The 15,770-nt window shown below is 40.5% G+C and overlaps 1 protein-coding gene across 1 annotated transcript; it reads right to left on the bottom strand.

The window, feature by feature from the left end:
* Positions 1 to 3,910: 3,910 nt before the first annotated feature.
* On the bottom strand, positions 3,911 to 15,366 carry acot11b (acyl-CoA thioesterase 11b). Its single transcript, XM_086224532.1, has 16 exons — positions 14,985 to 15,366; positions 13,278 to 13,476; positions 12,797 to 12,866; positions 11,317 to 11,377; positions 11,145 to 11,246; positions 10,879 to 11,014; positions 10,620 to 10,773; positions 9,323 to 9,442; positions 9,096 to 9,234; positions 8,475 to 8,530; positions 6,866 to 6,932; positions 6,679 to 6,762; positions 6,202 to 6,335; positions 5,147 to 5,278; positions 4,854 to 4,980; positions 3,911 to 4,770 (listed from the first exon to the last, which is right to left on the bottom strand). Exons 2-16 carry the CDS (start codon positions 13,465 to 13,467, stop codon positions 4,573 to 4,575), a joined length of 1,770 nt encoding a protein of 589 aa, XP_086080658.1. The 5' UTR covers positions 13,468 to 13,476; positions 14,985 to 15,366; the 3' UTR covers positions 3,911 to 4,572.
* Positions 15,367 to 15,770: the final 404 nt, after the last annotated feature.

Below are 15,770 nucleotides of genomic sequence, written 5' to 3'. Positions count from 1 at the left end.
GACCACCAGGCCCACCCAAAGCTCCCACCACCGCCACCAAATCTCACTCTGAACTCTGTTCAAAACTTGAGAGCCCTGCATTTGTTAAGCATAAGTATATTATTAACAACATGTTTTCATCTCTGTATTACAATATTTTGGGCTGTTAATTGGTCTCTTTCTTGTCAAAAACTTGTCTATTTTGAGCTAGCTACGCTAGCTTGAGGAGCAAAGCAGCTTGACAAAGGCGCAAACTGCCAGGTCAACAACGACTTCATGACATCATGAACGATGTATTGACTGGCAGGCAATCAGAAAGATGAGCATTGCAAAAAACATTTCGATATGATATACTATTATGAATTATATTTTATCATGATTATTTTAAAAATAATTATCATATTTTATAATAAGTATTAAAAATATTAGATTCAGTTTTTTGTTTTAAGTGGCACGCTGGTAGTCGGATTGTGTGGAGTCTCCATGTTCTCCTCCATGTTCTCCCTGTACCTGTGTGGGTTCTCTCTGGTACTCCAGCTTCCTCCCACAGTCCAAAGACATCAAGAGGGGACGAGGCTGATTGATACTCTAAATTGACTGTAGGTGTGACTGTGAGTGTGAATGGTTGTCTGTCTATATGTGTTGGTCCTGAGATGGACTGGCGACCTGTCCAGGGTGAACCCCGCCTCTCGCCCGCAGGCTGCTGGGATAGGCTCCAGCCCCCCCACCACCACCCCCGCGACCCCTAACAGGATTAAGCGGAAGAAAATGGATGGATTTTTGATTTTCCTGAGGCCCTGCTAGTGCCCCCTAGCGGCCCCCACTTGCGGGGAATCTATTTTACTGTCTTGCACTTGGGAGGAAGACTTTATCTGTCTGTAGAATTAAAGGAGGGGAAACACTGCTTGATTTTTTGCAGCACTATTCTGGATCAGATACCGGAGGAGAATGTGACTATGATGATAACAAAATTTGATACAAGTTGATGTTGGGTGGGTTTGTTTGTTTGTTTTTTATTCCTGTCAGCTTTTGCTGTTATATAAAAGCAGTAAATGATCTGTATAGCAAATCAGCATTTGTTCAATTTCTTGTTCATAGATGAGATTTTGTGGTGAAACAGAGACAGGCAGTGTTGTATGCTGCAAGTTACTTGCTGTCTCAAAGTAGTGGTAAAAAATTGGTGTGCTAGTGCTTGAGGATATATCAAGATCTGTGTTGTCAAGTTTATATGAATTTATATATATATTTATATTTTGTTCATTGTCAGGCAACTGAACTGGCTACCAGCACACTGTGCAGAAATGGCCAGTTTCAGAGCTGGCTGGGAAAAGCCACATGCTGGTCATTCTTGTGGAATGTTTAGACAAAAAGGTAGAACTGATGTGGAATCTAGATGAAGTGATCGGTGGTACACATTTGTAGTGATAGATAGATAGTATTTTAATGGGTGTGAATGGTAGATGATTTCATCTGTTGTTTTTTTCAGGTCTTTGTGCTTGACTTTCCTCCAGTGCTAAACACTGACGTGATTCGCCAGGAAACTCTGCGCCAGGACTTTCAGCATGTGGCAGCACATCTGGGTGTGTACATTTGTACATTGTGGTGTGTTTTTTATTTCATTTGTTTATTTGAGTCCATTTTCTCAGATTAGTAGTACTAAATCGTGTATTTCTGTCAAATATTTAATAGTAGCTAAAATCAAATTTGACTTTGAAGGCTAGCTGTCTCCTTCCAGTTCTTGGGTTAAATTTTTTTATATTTTCCATTTTCACATTGGATAATAGAAGATGCAGCTTGCAGTCACCCATCCATCCATCCATTTTCGAGACCGCTTATCCGTTAAGGATCGTGAGGGTGGCTGGAGCCTATCCCCGCTGACATTGGGCAAGAGGTGGAGTACACCCTGGATGGGTCACCTGTCCGTCTCAGGGCCAGATTGCAGTCACTTTTTAAAGAAAACAAAAAATACAACATTTGTTTTTCATTTTGGTCAGACAAAAAGGAAAACCAAAATAAAGCATGGTAGCTGCTCTCTATTTGCTAATTTTAAAAGGAAAAAAACGATCAAAAAGAATTGACATATTTTCCATGATTCAGTGACAGTAACTTCAGGGTAATTATACTTAGCACAGACCTGTCTATCAATTAAAGACAGGTCTGTATATGAAGTATTATTAGTATTAAAGTATCATGTCATTCAGCCAAGATGCATTGTTGTCCTCCACTGTTCACATGTAGCTCTCCGGTTAGAAGCCAAATCGATTAATTGGGCTGGTAAAAAAAAAAGAAAGGCTATAATAATCAAAATGTATCAATTATTTCTCCTCTTGATTGATTTCCATTCTATTCCCCCTTAGCCCCATTGTATTTATCTTTTTTCTACTTGACATTTTTCTGTGAGATACTAAAAGCAAACTAGATGTATTCTGAGATTATGTGACAATAAATGCCAAGTGTTAAAAATGTTACTTGAGTTGAATGGTTTATTGTAACATCACCCTACAAGTAAGCCTTGTCTACACATTCATGTGTGATGTTTATCACATTGATTTTGCCTCACAAGCAAGTACAGGGTGTTGTTGATGTTGTATAAATACCTGCTGCATGAATGTACTGATGATTACTCCTTTTTGAAATGTTTTTACCTGTAGGTTGCCTGTTCTGTTATTTCATTTAATCACTTACTGTACACATGATCAATTACTGATTCAAGGGTGCAAAACCTGTTATTATCCACATGCCTTTCAACAGACGCAATGACATAACAATAAATCAGATATCCTGCAAATCACATTTTTACATAACCTACATTTCTGGAGCTGCAGGAGAAGCAGATGCTACAGTTCTTCATCTCATCTCCATGACAACACCATGTGGAAATGTCCGGGGATTGGTTGTCTGCCAACGGCTAAAAGACAAGTTTTCGGCATGAGATGGTACCATCATCGAATCATTTATATCATTTCTTCAGAGGTACAGTAAATGTGTCAGTTGTAACATCACACTGAAACAAGGTTTGTAAAGAGAGACGTTGAAAAAGAATTCAAGTCATTTCTCCTAACTGTAATCCTCCAAGGAATCATCTAACTTGGTAGGAGAAGAAAAGACTTCATTTTATCACAGGTTTTTGTGACTAAATATCTATTTAGGATGATAGATCAAACTGAAAATGAATCAGAGTCAGGTAGAATGACTGAATAGGTTTACAAAACCTAGCTGTGGTACAGAGGTGGAGATCAGAACTGATACATAGACAAGTCATCACCCACAATTTGACGATTGTTCCTGCTGCAGTATTCCGTGTCCTTAGATCATCTTATTATTTAGCGAGTTATTCTAGCTCCTGCAACTGGTTTCTCAGGGCTTCATCATACTTCCCCAATCAGGTAGTGGGCTGATTATAACGAAACAAAGTAAATGCGAAGCAGAGAATCCAGAACTACTGTAGGAGAAACCTTGATTGTCTGAAAGGAGCCGAGTGCTGCTGGACACAGATAGGTACATGATGCCAGGTAGCGTACTATATTTCTTAAATAGGGAAGGAAGGTGACGTAAGAGTGGGCGTTGCTGACGACCCTCCAGGGACAACTTGCTTCACTTTTGACAAGAATAGCACGACAGATGTTCAGTGACCTGCTCTCCACAGATTTATGTGACCGGATCCCATGGGTTTGCCATCATTTACCTAAAGGTCAGGAGCAACAGAAGACTATTGCTCCTTAAAGAGATCGACTGAAAACTAACATACTTGGAAAGCAAGAAACTACTGACTCCCCCGGTGAGAGGCACAGAGAGAGGAGGATTATTAGATCTGACTTGACCCGAATCTGTTGCAACACTAAAATCACATGTTCGCGTGGAACACAGCAGCAGACATGAGATTTATAAAAAAAAGGTGTGTGTGTGCGGGGGGGGGGGGGGGGGGGGGGGCATTCCACTTATCTAGTGTGTTTATCGTTTCTGTTTAATCAACATACTTGGCCGTCAACGTCCACATATATTACAATCAGTGCATGTAGATTTCTCTAAAACTGTACAGTGTTCTCTCGAAATAAAACCGTCATTATACACTAAATATACATAGATAACACACTTGTACTTACTTACACATATATCACATACTTACATTTTCAAGCAATATCAAATGATCTAAACTTTTAACTTGAAGAAATAGAAGACTATTACAAAAGAGGCTGATTGAAACATCTGAGTTTAGACTAGTTGTTTCCTCAACTGGTCATATGCTTAATGTACTGCTGTCTCAAGATCAGTTGCTGAAGAGATAGTGATCAAATCTGCATACACAGCAAGATATAATCTACTGACAGTGTTAATGCACTAAAGTATCTTAGAAGTATCTTATCTGATACACTTTAAAGAGGTTTAAGATTCAAGAGGGAAAGTGTGCGCTCTTGCTTGATAACATTAATGTTACAACCAAGTTTGAGAAAATGAAAACACTTTTCCTTGGCCCTTCAAAGGAAAAATCTAATTTTCAGTAAGGACCTATTTATTAATAAACCTTAAAAAATAATCTAAAAATCCATACAGCAAATGCTTTGATGGCTGAAGACAGAGAGGAGGATATTATTGTTACTTTTGTAGTGAGAGCACAGTGGTCACGCGGTTGCAATGCATTGCAGCTGGGGCCAAGGAGGCCAGACTGTCCTTGTTGGCCTCAAGGAACTGACTACAAGCAGAGAAGGCATTGTAAAATGTGGAGGAGAGTCCAGCGATGTCTGTGGAGATATAGGGGAGGACTCCTGGTGTGGCTTGATTGTAGTATGTGATCTAAAAGCAGACACAGTTCAGATGCAGCTGTGAAAGGGTGAGGACCGCAAGCGTGCATGCTAAATACCGGCATATTGGCCGACCTTGGTGACAGCGGTGGACTCTTCCCAGATGGTGAAGCCAGCACACAGCACCTCCCCCCTGGTGTAGTCCTCAGTTGGAGGGTGGGTGGGCAAAGTGACAGAGCGCAGAGCAATCAGATATGGGTCCCTAGGAGGGTCAAAAGAGGATAGAATGGTTATAAAAGCGGAAGTGATGGTGGCATAAAACAACATATTATAAGGTGAAATAGTAATAATCAAGATAGAGAAAGCGGCAAACAGATTTGACCTGAGGTGAGTGAGGTTATTTTTTATTGTAACAACAATAACAACACCTGGCATCACACGGCTTCCTACGAGAGGCCAGCAATATAAAGTCCTGGCCTTTGCCCCCTTTGCTGATAGAGGGTGTAGCAATGCGATAAAGGGTGTCATCCTCGTCCGCCTGGGTGATCACCTCACACTCCCTGTAACAGTCACAAAATGCTGTCATTAAACACATGTGTTAAAGCTTTGCTTATCCCAATGCTCTATCACCTTAGATAACTTTTATTGGCACAATCAATGTATAGTAACAAATACCTGCAGCCTCTCTTTAAATAGGGGTCAGTTCCTGTTGTGAAATGCACCACAAAAGGAAAATAATATCACACAATATTTGAGCTCATCTACATAGTTTCTTAACAGGTTGCTGCAAAAATATGTAAAAACTGGGGTAAAAATGAGAAACAAAACCATGAAATGTTGAAAGTAACGTTGAGTTTATCTGACTAACCGGTGTTGCCTGAGTAGCTGGTTTCCTCCCTGCCACAGAGCAACTTTGTTTTCCAAAACCAGTAAAAACACATCAGTGAGACCCAATTTCATTCAGTGTTATGTTCCTGTTTTACCAAAAACACTCTGGCTTCATTTATACAATGTTCTTAAACACGCTACTCATTATGTCGATCTTGTTACAGGCAGTCCCCCAGGCTTTCATGATTGACATCTGCTGTCTTTAAAACTTAACTGAATGCTTTAGAACTCCTAATTTATTTCAGAAAATATTTGTGTGTAAGAGCACTTTGAAAAAATCTCATATAGATGCTAAAATGTGCACAATTAAAATAAGCCCTAGAACACTAGAGTGTTTAAAAAAAACACACACACACACACACACACACACTGGGCCTTTCTAATACAAACTACAGACAGTGAGAAATGACCGTGACTTTTTAAAAATGGAACAATATGTTTCTGATATGTTAATTATACTTCAGACAATAGGCTCCTTGGGCAACTGAACAACAGAAAAACTTGTTTTTTTTTTATTTTTTTGCCAATGAGAAAAAAATATAATGCAAGACTAACAAGACTTCTTCTTTCTGCTGTTATGCCCAAGGCTACTGACTCATAATGGCGGTCCCACTCCTTTCGCCTTCTCAGGTCTGACAGCAGGAGGAATGTCTGCTCTGCTGGGACGCTGACATACATCTCCACTTTGAAACACAGCATCTGGTTTTCCTCCAGTGTGTACAGTCTCACCTAGGAAATGGAGCACAAAGAGGAGCTCAGTGATTACAAATAGGATTAATTCCAGATATTTGAATGTGCACACGTCATGCTGGGTCAAAACTTGTTTAGAAGTGAACATGAATGACTCCTTTCAGCTCAGGTCCTCTGAAGAATATAATTCGGAGAAGGGAAAGGATAATGCAAGTTTTTGGCTTTAAGCAAACTGCAGAATAATTTGAAGAAAACAATGTGCCTCACTGTGACAGTGCAGTTTGTCCAAAATAATGCACATCAGAGTGCATGGAGGAATCATAACAGCTGTAACTGTTTATCAGGCTGGCTTCTCGACAATAATACAAACCACTGTGCTGACCTTCTTTTTCTCAGAGGTTAATACCCAGTTGTTCCTGGCATCCATCAGCTTCAGTGCTGATACATTATTGTAGCTCAAGTACATCTGAAAAAACAAAGAATTGTCTAAAGCTTGGATATAGAAGCAATATTTGAGGAGCTTTACACACGGATGCCCCGCTTCTCTTTGCCAGGAGGAATTGTAATACCTGGTTACTTGGATCCCAGGGCACAGACAGAGGAACCTCATTCAGTTTGCAGGAGATGATGTATTTCCTGTTGACACCAAGGGCAATGAGGACATAGATTCAGGGACAAAAAGCAAGAGCCAACCGATACTTTTCACACATATTTGGCTATCAAACAGTTGAGGGAAGATTATACTGGAGGCAGGGCACTTCACAGTTGAACAATGAGTGTATTATACTTGACAGGCGCTGCACCAAAGTCTGCTCAGCTGTGACACGCTGCTCTGCCAAGTCATGTGCTGCTGGAGTATAAACAATGTTCTGTAGCAAAACACTGAACAAACTCAACGATGACACAGGCTCAGCACTAACTCTAATTCTTTATTATATATCAGGATTGTTTTATATATATATATATATATATATATATATATATATATATATATATATATATATATATATATATATATATATATATATATATGAATAAAAGTGTTGCTTTATTCCTAGAGATGGGAGGTAACAAAACACAAATACTCCACAACTGTGTTAAATTAGATTTTTCAGGTATCTGTACTTAACATGATTTAATTTCATTCTGGCAATCTCTCACTTTTACTCCCAACAATTCAACACAAAACTCCATACTTTCTACTACTTACATTTTACAAAACATGCGCATTTTGTAATTTTTGACGCGCCACAGACCAAAAGAACGTAAACGACATAAGAGAGAAAATGACAAATACTGCCACTAAAGGAATGTGTATGTTTTGAGTTCTGAGCATGAAATAAGACTAAAAGCAGTTTACTTATCAGCTAGGGTTAGGGGTTAGGGTTTCAAATCATACACTGTAGTGTATGGAGTGTAGTGTACTGTAAAAACCTAATTTGTCACAATATTTGTAGTTTCCCCCTCACTGTGACAGTTGGGCGTGGCTCTTATGTATACGGCAGTATGGACCAATGACAACAGAGGGTTGGGAGGGGCGAGGAAGGTTAGCTGTTTTACAGCTGTTGTAGTTCCTGTGGTGTTAATAAATGAATGAGAAGCACAGTGGAAGAGAGAGAGGTTGATCATGTCCTGTTTCTCACAACTTCTATATTGGTGACCCTGACATTTGTTCCATGGAAGTCTCCTGAGACATCTCTACAAACATGTCGACTAACGCCGTCTCCCTCATGTTGCCCAACTTCTGGGAATCATCTTCCCCTGCCTGATAAGCCCAAACAGAAGCATAGTTTGCACTCTGGGCAATCGCCGTGAAAAGTTCGAAAATACTATTGTGGAGTGTCGGCAGCAGGAAGTTCAACAGTCATGAGGGTTGTGGTCTAAAACCCTCTTGGAGAGGAAAAATTGGAACTTTCAATTTTTTTATATATTAATTGAATTTTTAAATTTTTTTTGTGTTGTGTTTATTGTTAAAAAAGACTCAGTACTTTTTACTTGTTATATTTGAGCCTGTCCTGTACTTTTACTTGATTAAGTTGGTTAAATCAGTACATTTAGATGAGTATCTGTACTTCTACTTGAGTAATGACTGTCTGTACTTTTGCCATTCACGATTTTAATGTTTTTTTTTTGACAACCAGTCTTCTGACGTAGTTCAGGAAGCACGAGGGCCCTCACCTGTCCAGCCGAATCTTCTTCCTGGCAATTGCTTCTTGATAACGTCTTTTTCCATCCTGTAAAACATTGTTTACATGAGTTTGATCTTAGAAAGTATTTAGTTTAAGCCGCCTCACTTGGTAAAATCTGATTTGATGAAACTGCTCTGCCTTTGAAAGATAATAGCGTTCACTTTGGTTATACTTTTCTGGCTATCAAACACCAATGAGGTCACATTTCTGATGGCATTGGTTAACTGTTCGCAGGATTATGCAGCAACTATGACACGTATTGTAAAAAAAAAACTAGGAGGACGGGCGTAGTATGAGCCAAGGAAGAACCAATTAAAGGTTTGGGGGGAGATTACTCACTGCACCACCTGGTTCATCTCATTTACTTAAATACAAGAGCAGAATATAAGAAACACCTTCCAACAAAGTACATAAGTACAACAGCACCAACTACTGAAACCTAAATATTAAGTATCAAGAAGATTATGACCCTAACTGTCAAGAAGCTTCATTCAGTAGAAATTAGGGCAGAGCTTTTTCACTGTCCAGACGTACCTACTGAAGTGGCCAGTGAAAAGACAACTGCACATAATGGCCTCTTGGACAAAAACAAGACACGTGGGAGACTTACCACAGGCTCAGGTCGTATCCGTGGCAAAGTGCATGGTTTTCTTTGACTATCCAGAACCTCAAAGGTCATGAAGGCACTATTTATATGGCGCAGTGGTTCTCCACCCTGGTAGGCCTCAGCACACACTCCCACCTCCATACTACAACACACCATGTACACAGATGATGAGCTGTGAAGTACTAGAAGTAGTCATGTGACACTTACATGCTCATATTGTGCAGACTAACCTGTGCTTGAAGGAATTGTTAACAATGGATTTCAGTACCAGCCGGTCACCAATATGAGATGGACCTCGAAAATGGAACATGTCTATGCTTCGCAGGGTTGGATGAGCGTTACACAAGCGACTGCAAAAGACAAAAATAGAAAGGTATTTCTTGCTTGTCTTGTTGGTTGCCATTTTTGGACCTTGGTCTTAGTAGAAAGTCAAGTCAAGTCAGTTTTATTTGTATAGAGACAAATCACAACAAAAGTTATCTCCTGACACTTTACAGGTAGAGCAGGTCCAGTTCCACACTCCTTCAATGAATTTACACCCAACAATTCTCCATCAGCAGCACGTCCTGCAACAGCGGTGATGACAACCTTCCTTTTAACAGGCAGGAAGGTTGAGCAGATCTAGGCTCAATGGGGACGGCCTTCTGCTTTGACCGGTTTGAGTGAAAGAGAGCAGGAGGGCGGGGCAGAGACAAAGACAGATAATGGAGGAAGACAGATATGCAGAAGGAAAGAGAGGGACAGAGATCAAGAGGGAGAGAAAGGGAAGAGACTGACGGACAGATGTCCACGTGAGCAGGTGGTGCTGAGGTTGGCTGCTCGAGCCTCTTCAGGTCTGCAGCCTCCTCCAACAGCACCCGGGATCTGGGATGTGGGGAGCCCAAAGGCTCCAGAGAAGAAGACGAGTTAGTAACACATATGAGTATGATTTATGTATGACACATACAGGAGGACAGAGAGGACAGAGAGGAGGAGAGAGAAGCCCAGTGCACCATGGGAGATCTCCCGGCAGTCTAAGCAAAGAAGCTCTTTACACACCAGGACAATAAAGGAATAGTTTGATATTCTTGGACATATGCCCATTCTCTTAGTTTAGTTTAGTTCATAAAGACAGGAAAAAAAGAGTGAAACAGCTGGGCCTTCACGTCCAGAGGTAAGCAAATCTAGCTAGAAGCACCTCTGACGCTAACTAATTAAAATCATTTATTATATTCTTTGGACATTTTCAAAGCCTGTGTGACAATATGTTTTTACAGGGTGGGGTTGATAGCCCAATGCCCTGGTGTCTTACAACTGTCGGTCCTGCTTGTCTAGCAAAGTTGGACCTACTGTATTTGGAGTTTAACCCTCCAGAGGACATAGCGGCACACAAACCTTCCTACCATGACAAGGTGGAAGAACATTAGCATATGTTCCTCAGGGAGAGGAAGAGAGACGGATAATATTCTAATCTAAATGTGAACAACTAAGGATGTAAAAGAATGCACTTAAATTCAAAATAAACCATAGAAATGTGAAATACCACACCTTGCTGAAATCGTTGCTACATTCTCCATCCAAGCCATGATCTGGCCCCCAAAGGTGCTGACTTGGTGGTTGGCATGGGGTGGGAGCACCAGTTCCACACTTTCCACTTGCGTGCGCTCAGCTGGCACGGCGTCCTTGTGCTCCTGGCATTCTCCTGGTGTGAGAGCAAAAACAAAGAGTTTTCATCAATCAGTCTACCAATGGTGAAGAATTCCCTCTCAAGAACTGGGTTGTAAAACCTCCCATCTACAGTACTTACCCAGTTGAGCTGTGCTGCTGCTCAGTAGATCTGTAATGATCTCAGCGTGAATGAGTCTCATCCTTCGCCGCTCTGCTGCCAGGCTGTAGTCCATCTGCTCCATCTGTGTGTGCGGAATCACCTGTTTCAGCTGGACCTACACACACACACACACACACACACACACACACACACACACACACACACACACACACACACACACACACACTATGCTAAACAAGCTTTGGTAGAAAAAAAAAATCCCGATCTCTTCTTTCTTTATGTACCTTCCCAGCTTCAGTTCGTCTGGCAACAAAGGTGGCGAAGGCATGACAAACCTTCCACTGCCGATCAGTGTAGAGATCCTCACATGTCACCAATATGCCCACCTGGAATATACGAGTCAACATGTGTGCACTGAAACTTCAAGAATGCCTGAAATTGAAAACATCCACCAACCTCCATACTGGATGTGAAGGCTCTGTTGACCTTTGCAATGATGGTGACTACCTTTCCCACCCTGAAGCAGACAGACATACAGGCTTCTCTTTACTATCAACATGAATCAGTGATTACACCATCAACACAACCTAAAGCTCACTACTGGGGACACAATGTCCGTTTAAATCAAGTCAAGTTGACTCAACAACATCTACCACTCTGCCTGGTATCTGTAAGTGTGAGTTAAGTAACATTTTCATTGACAAATTTGCATTATTAGAAGCAATAAAGTATTTTTTTTAAATAATTTAATATTTATTATCATACTCTAAATTGACCGTAGGTGTGACTGTGAGTGTGAATGTTTGTCTGTCCATATATGTTGGCCCTGCGATGGACTGGTGACCTGTCCAGGGTGAACCCCACCTCTCACCCGAAAGCCAGCGGGAGGCTCCAGCCCCCCCCCCCGCGACCCTTAATCGGAATAAGCAGAAGAAAATGGATGGATGGTTGGCTGGCTGTTTTATATATGTTATGGCTACCATTTAACATATGAATGAACTGTTTGCATTCTTGATCTATTGAAACAGAATAAAGGGACAGTAGAAACATTTAGTAAACCTTGGACTGGCGACCTGTTCAGGGTGAACCACGCCTCTCGCTCGAAAGCCAGTGGGAGGCTCCAGCCCTTAACAGGATAAGTGGAAGAAAATGGATGGATGGATGGATTTATTATCATAGTATTTTTTTTTTAATAAATTAATCAGTTTGTTTGTCATAGTCACTGTATTATGACAAAAATCATCTCCAATGACCTTGACAACTTTTGGGGGAATAGGCTTACTTTTCATCCACTTCTTATCCAGACAAGGTAGAAACCCCTGTCTCCTGAGACCTACAGACACTCGCTGACTAACAGTGGGCTTACCACAATGAATAGAACTGGGTTGGCAACTTAACATACCTCCTTCGAAAAAAATAATTAAATGTACTTAATTAAAAATGTTTTTTTTTGTCTATACATAATAGACAATAGACATTCCCTATGATATAATTTAAAATGATGAGATATTGCTATTTTAGAATCAGATGCATAGACAGAACTCCTTCTCTAACAAAACAGCCAAGTGTGATCTCACACAGGACCACAATAGCCCCATTGAAACTCGGTCAAACAAATCAAAACATTTTTTGAAACTGCTGCTACCAATCATAGCCAAACCTTATCTATTCAATGACTTTAGAGAGCGATATGCAAACACTTCCCAGCCACTAGGCTAACTTGGCAAGTAGGTCTCTGTCTGTGTCAGACCCCTCATGGGCGCACAGGGGCAGGCGGGTTATCTATCTTCTTGTCTGGCTCTGGGGAGAATGCCAAATGACGGAATTTCCCAAAAAACTTGACATGTTCCTTAGCATTACTTGCATGGATGGTTCTCTGTGTGCTCTCTAGTAGGAGATACAGTGTGTGTGTGACAGTGTTAAGCTTATACCTTACCCAATGGTGTGTTCAAAATGGATGTCATCCACAGATGCCGTGATACAGGAACAACCTGCATGTCTTTCAGCTAAGAGAAATGGCAACATTTTAGTATAAAGCCACAAGTATAAACACGGTCAGACTAAAATTTCCATGCATACTATCACATAATCATATGATCAAAGCCCCAGGTTACAGTTTATGTGTGTCATGAAATAATTTATAAATTATATGGAAGTACATTTTTTAAGTATCACTGTTGATGTGCCAGTTTCCAACTGATCAGACTGGGACTGTAGTGGGCAGCTCCAGTGTTAACTATGTGATTGGCAAACACAGCATGAGAAAATGATGGATTAATGACAAAACAATGGTGTACTATCACCAAGTAGAAATGAATAAGCATATTTCAGACTTAATGGTTTTATTAACATTCATCACATTCTTCCTTGTGTTGACTAATCTCTCCAAAGTGAGAGGTTTTCTGGGCTTTACCTACCAGACAGGCAGGCAGTGGAGTCCATCCACTTCAGCAACTGTCCAGCGCTCAGCTCCCCACAGTGATTGGCATGACAAGGAAGCACTATCTGACTCATCTTCACCTCAGTGGGGTTTCTATACACCTCGCCACTCTCAAGAATGAACAAAGGGTCTTGTACCATGTCTAAATCGTTCCACTCCGACATCATAACTCGCACCTGCGCACGGGGAAAATACAAGAAAATGTGTCATAGAAGAACAAGACACCTTCCACTTTGTTATTGGTGTCAGATATTGAATGAAATATGAAGAAGTACTACTGTAGTATTTGATCCAACTGACAACAGAAGTAGCATCATTAGATACATACCTAAAAAGTCTTACAACAGCTTCACGTGTCGCGAGTTTTCTGATTCTATTATTCATTATAAAGCTCACCAATAAAACATATTCAGTGACAAACATCTTCTCACATCTGGAATATATTTTAATGTAAAGGTTTAACAGCAATCTGGATAAGTCTTAGAACAAGTCTCCAATAATTTTACATTTTCAATTTTGCTTTAATAAAACCCACCAAAAAAAAAACCCACCAACTCTACCTACTCAATTTTCCTGAGCCAAAAAGAGTAATTCACTGTCAAGAAAAAAACCTTGTCACCCACAAGAGATTACCCAAGCATTTTATGAATTTTATAGCAACATCTATAAATGTCACAGAGACTGTTCACAAGGGGTAGGGAACCCTTACATTAGACCCCATATAGACCTGTAAGACTACTCTGGACCACAGTTGCGATTTATAGCCTTAATTAAAGAACATTTAATTTTGCTTAAATTAATAAGGCTTTTTAAAAGAGAGACCTGCTTCTGATTCTTGAAATACATTTTTAAAAGAAGCATTTATTTAAGGGCAAACCACTCATATCCCCTACAAACTTTCAGATGTTTCTGAATCGAATACCAGATCTCTTTCCTTTAGAGAGATTAACTCCTGAAAATCATAATCCAAGACATATTTTGTAAAGACTTACAAAAAATGTTTTGATCAAAGAAATCCCCTTAGACTTATTTGTCATTCACTCATTTAACAATATTTTTAGCTATTGGGGCTACAAAATGCTCCTTCTACACAGTAAATTCCATGTTGACTCAAAACCATGAAAGATATTTAAAATATTGCCATATTTAGATTTCATGCACTAGGCCTTCTGAATCTCAAAAACCGCACAGTCACCTTACCACAGCATAAGGTGCTTTAACTCAGATTGTGGACTAAGGAGTTGCTAAACAGCATTTTCTGGAACTGGTAACTAAACGGAAATACCTCTTTGCAACCTACAAGCTTTGACTAGAGCAGTTCTAAAATGAATTCAACGTGATCTGCAGGCTGGAACAAGTTAAACTGACATGAACGAACATGTAAAAACTAACAAGTCATGCTTCTAAATTGGGTATGAATGGAAACTGAATGCTCCAACTTGGGCTGCAGGGGGGCAGACATGATCACCTGTCTGTCCTGTTATCGATGGCAGGCGTTACAGTGACCTTTAAATGGACTTCTAGAAATGCAGCATACCACAACATGCACCGTGGATATCTGCACCCGTGTATGCATGTATCCAGTTTCATTTGTCAAACACTGCGAAACTTCACCGGTGAGTAAACAAACGTCACACCAAAGTTAGTAATGAAAAAAAAAAAACAACGAAATAAAAAGGCTTACCGACAAGTGAGCTGAAGTTGGTGGTGAAGTTGAAGACGAATGCAAATCAGTCGACTACAAAGCTTTAAATCCGGCTGGGAGAGAGCAGCCGATGACACGGATGGAGGTTCTTTATTTCACCCATTCCTCACTAACAACTTCACAAACACGTCACGGACACACACTCCTGATTCACTGACGGGTCTCACCGCTGGAGGGAGAGAGACCTACCCCTAATACTTTCAGCTACGTGCACATTTTTAAGGTGGAAGTTTTACTCGACTAATAGCTTATATATACAAATAATTTGAGCAAATTGAGGATCCCGTCCTCTCTCCACATTAAATCGGTAAATTGAACTGTTGCGATCTGTAACTTTTCAGAGCTCCAAAATTTCAGCAACTTTTTCCTAGTTTGCGAAAAAACAGACGAATCAAATTCCTAATAGCATTTAAGTAGGGTGAATTCTCCATCCGTCCGGCCATTAACTATACCGCTTATCCGTTGGGGGTCGCGGATGCGAAGCGGGGTTCACCCTCGACGGGTCACCCGTCCGTCGCAGGGCCATCAGAGGCCAAGTATCTTTCTCAAAGACACTTCGACATGGTCAAGGAAATGTGTGAGGATCGAATCAGCATCCCTTCGGTTGCTAGACGGCAAGTCTACCTCCGAGCCATGCTGCCCCCCAGGTTACACATGTTTTAAAGTTAAATTAATTTCTATTTGTAAGGATTTTGTCTTTATCCCAATACAATTATGGTGATGTGGAACATCCTCCTTATTATTTCGATTGCTTATTGACTGTTC

This window comes from Aulostomus chinensis, chromosome 14, assembly GCF_037954235.1.
Source record: "Aulostomus chinensis isolate RoL2024-O1b breed Wild chromosome 14, RoL_Achi_v1.0, whole genome shotgun sequence".
In the NCBI taxonomy this organism is placed as follows: Eukaryota; Metazoa; Chordata; class Actinopteri; order Syngnathiformes; family Aulostomidae; genus Aulostomus; species Aulostomus chinensis.
This window is presented reverse-complemented; position numbering and strand designations above follow the sequence as displayed.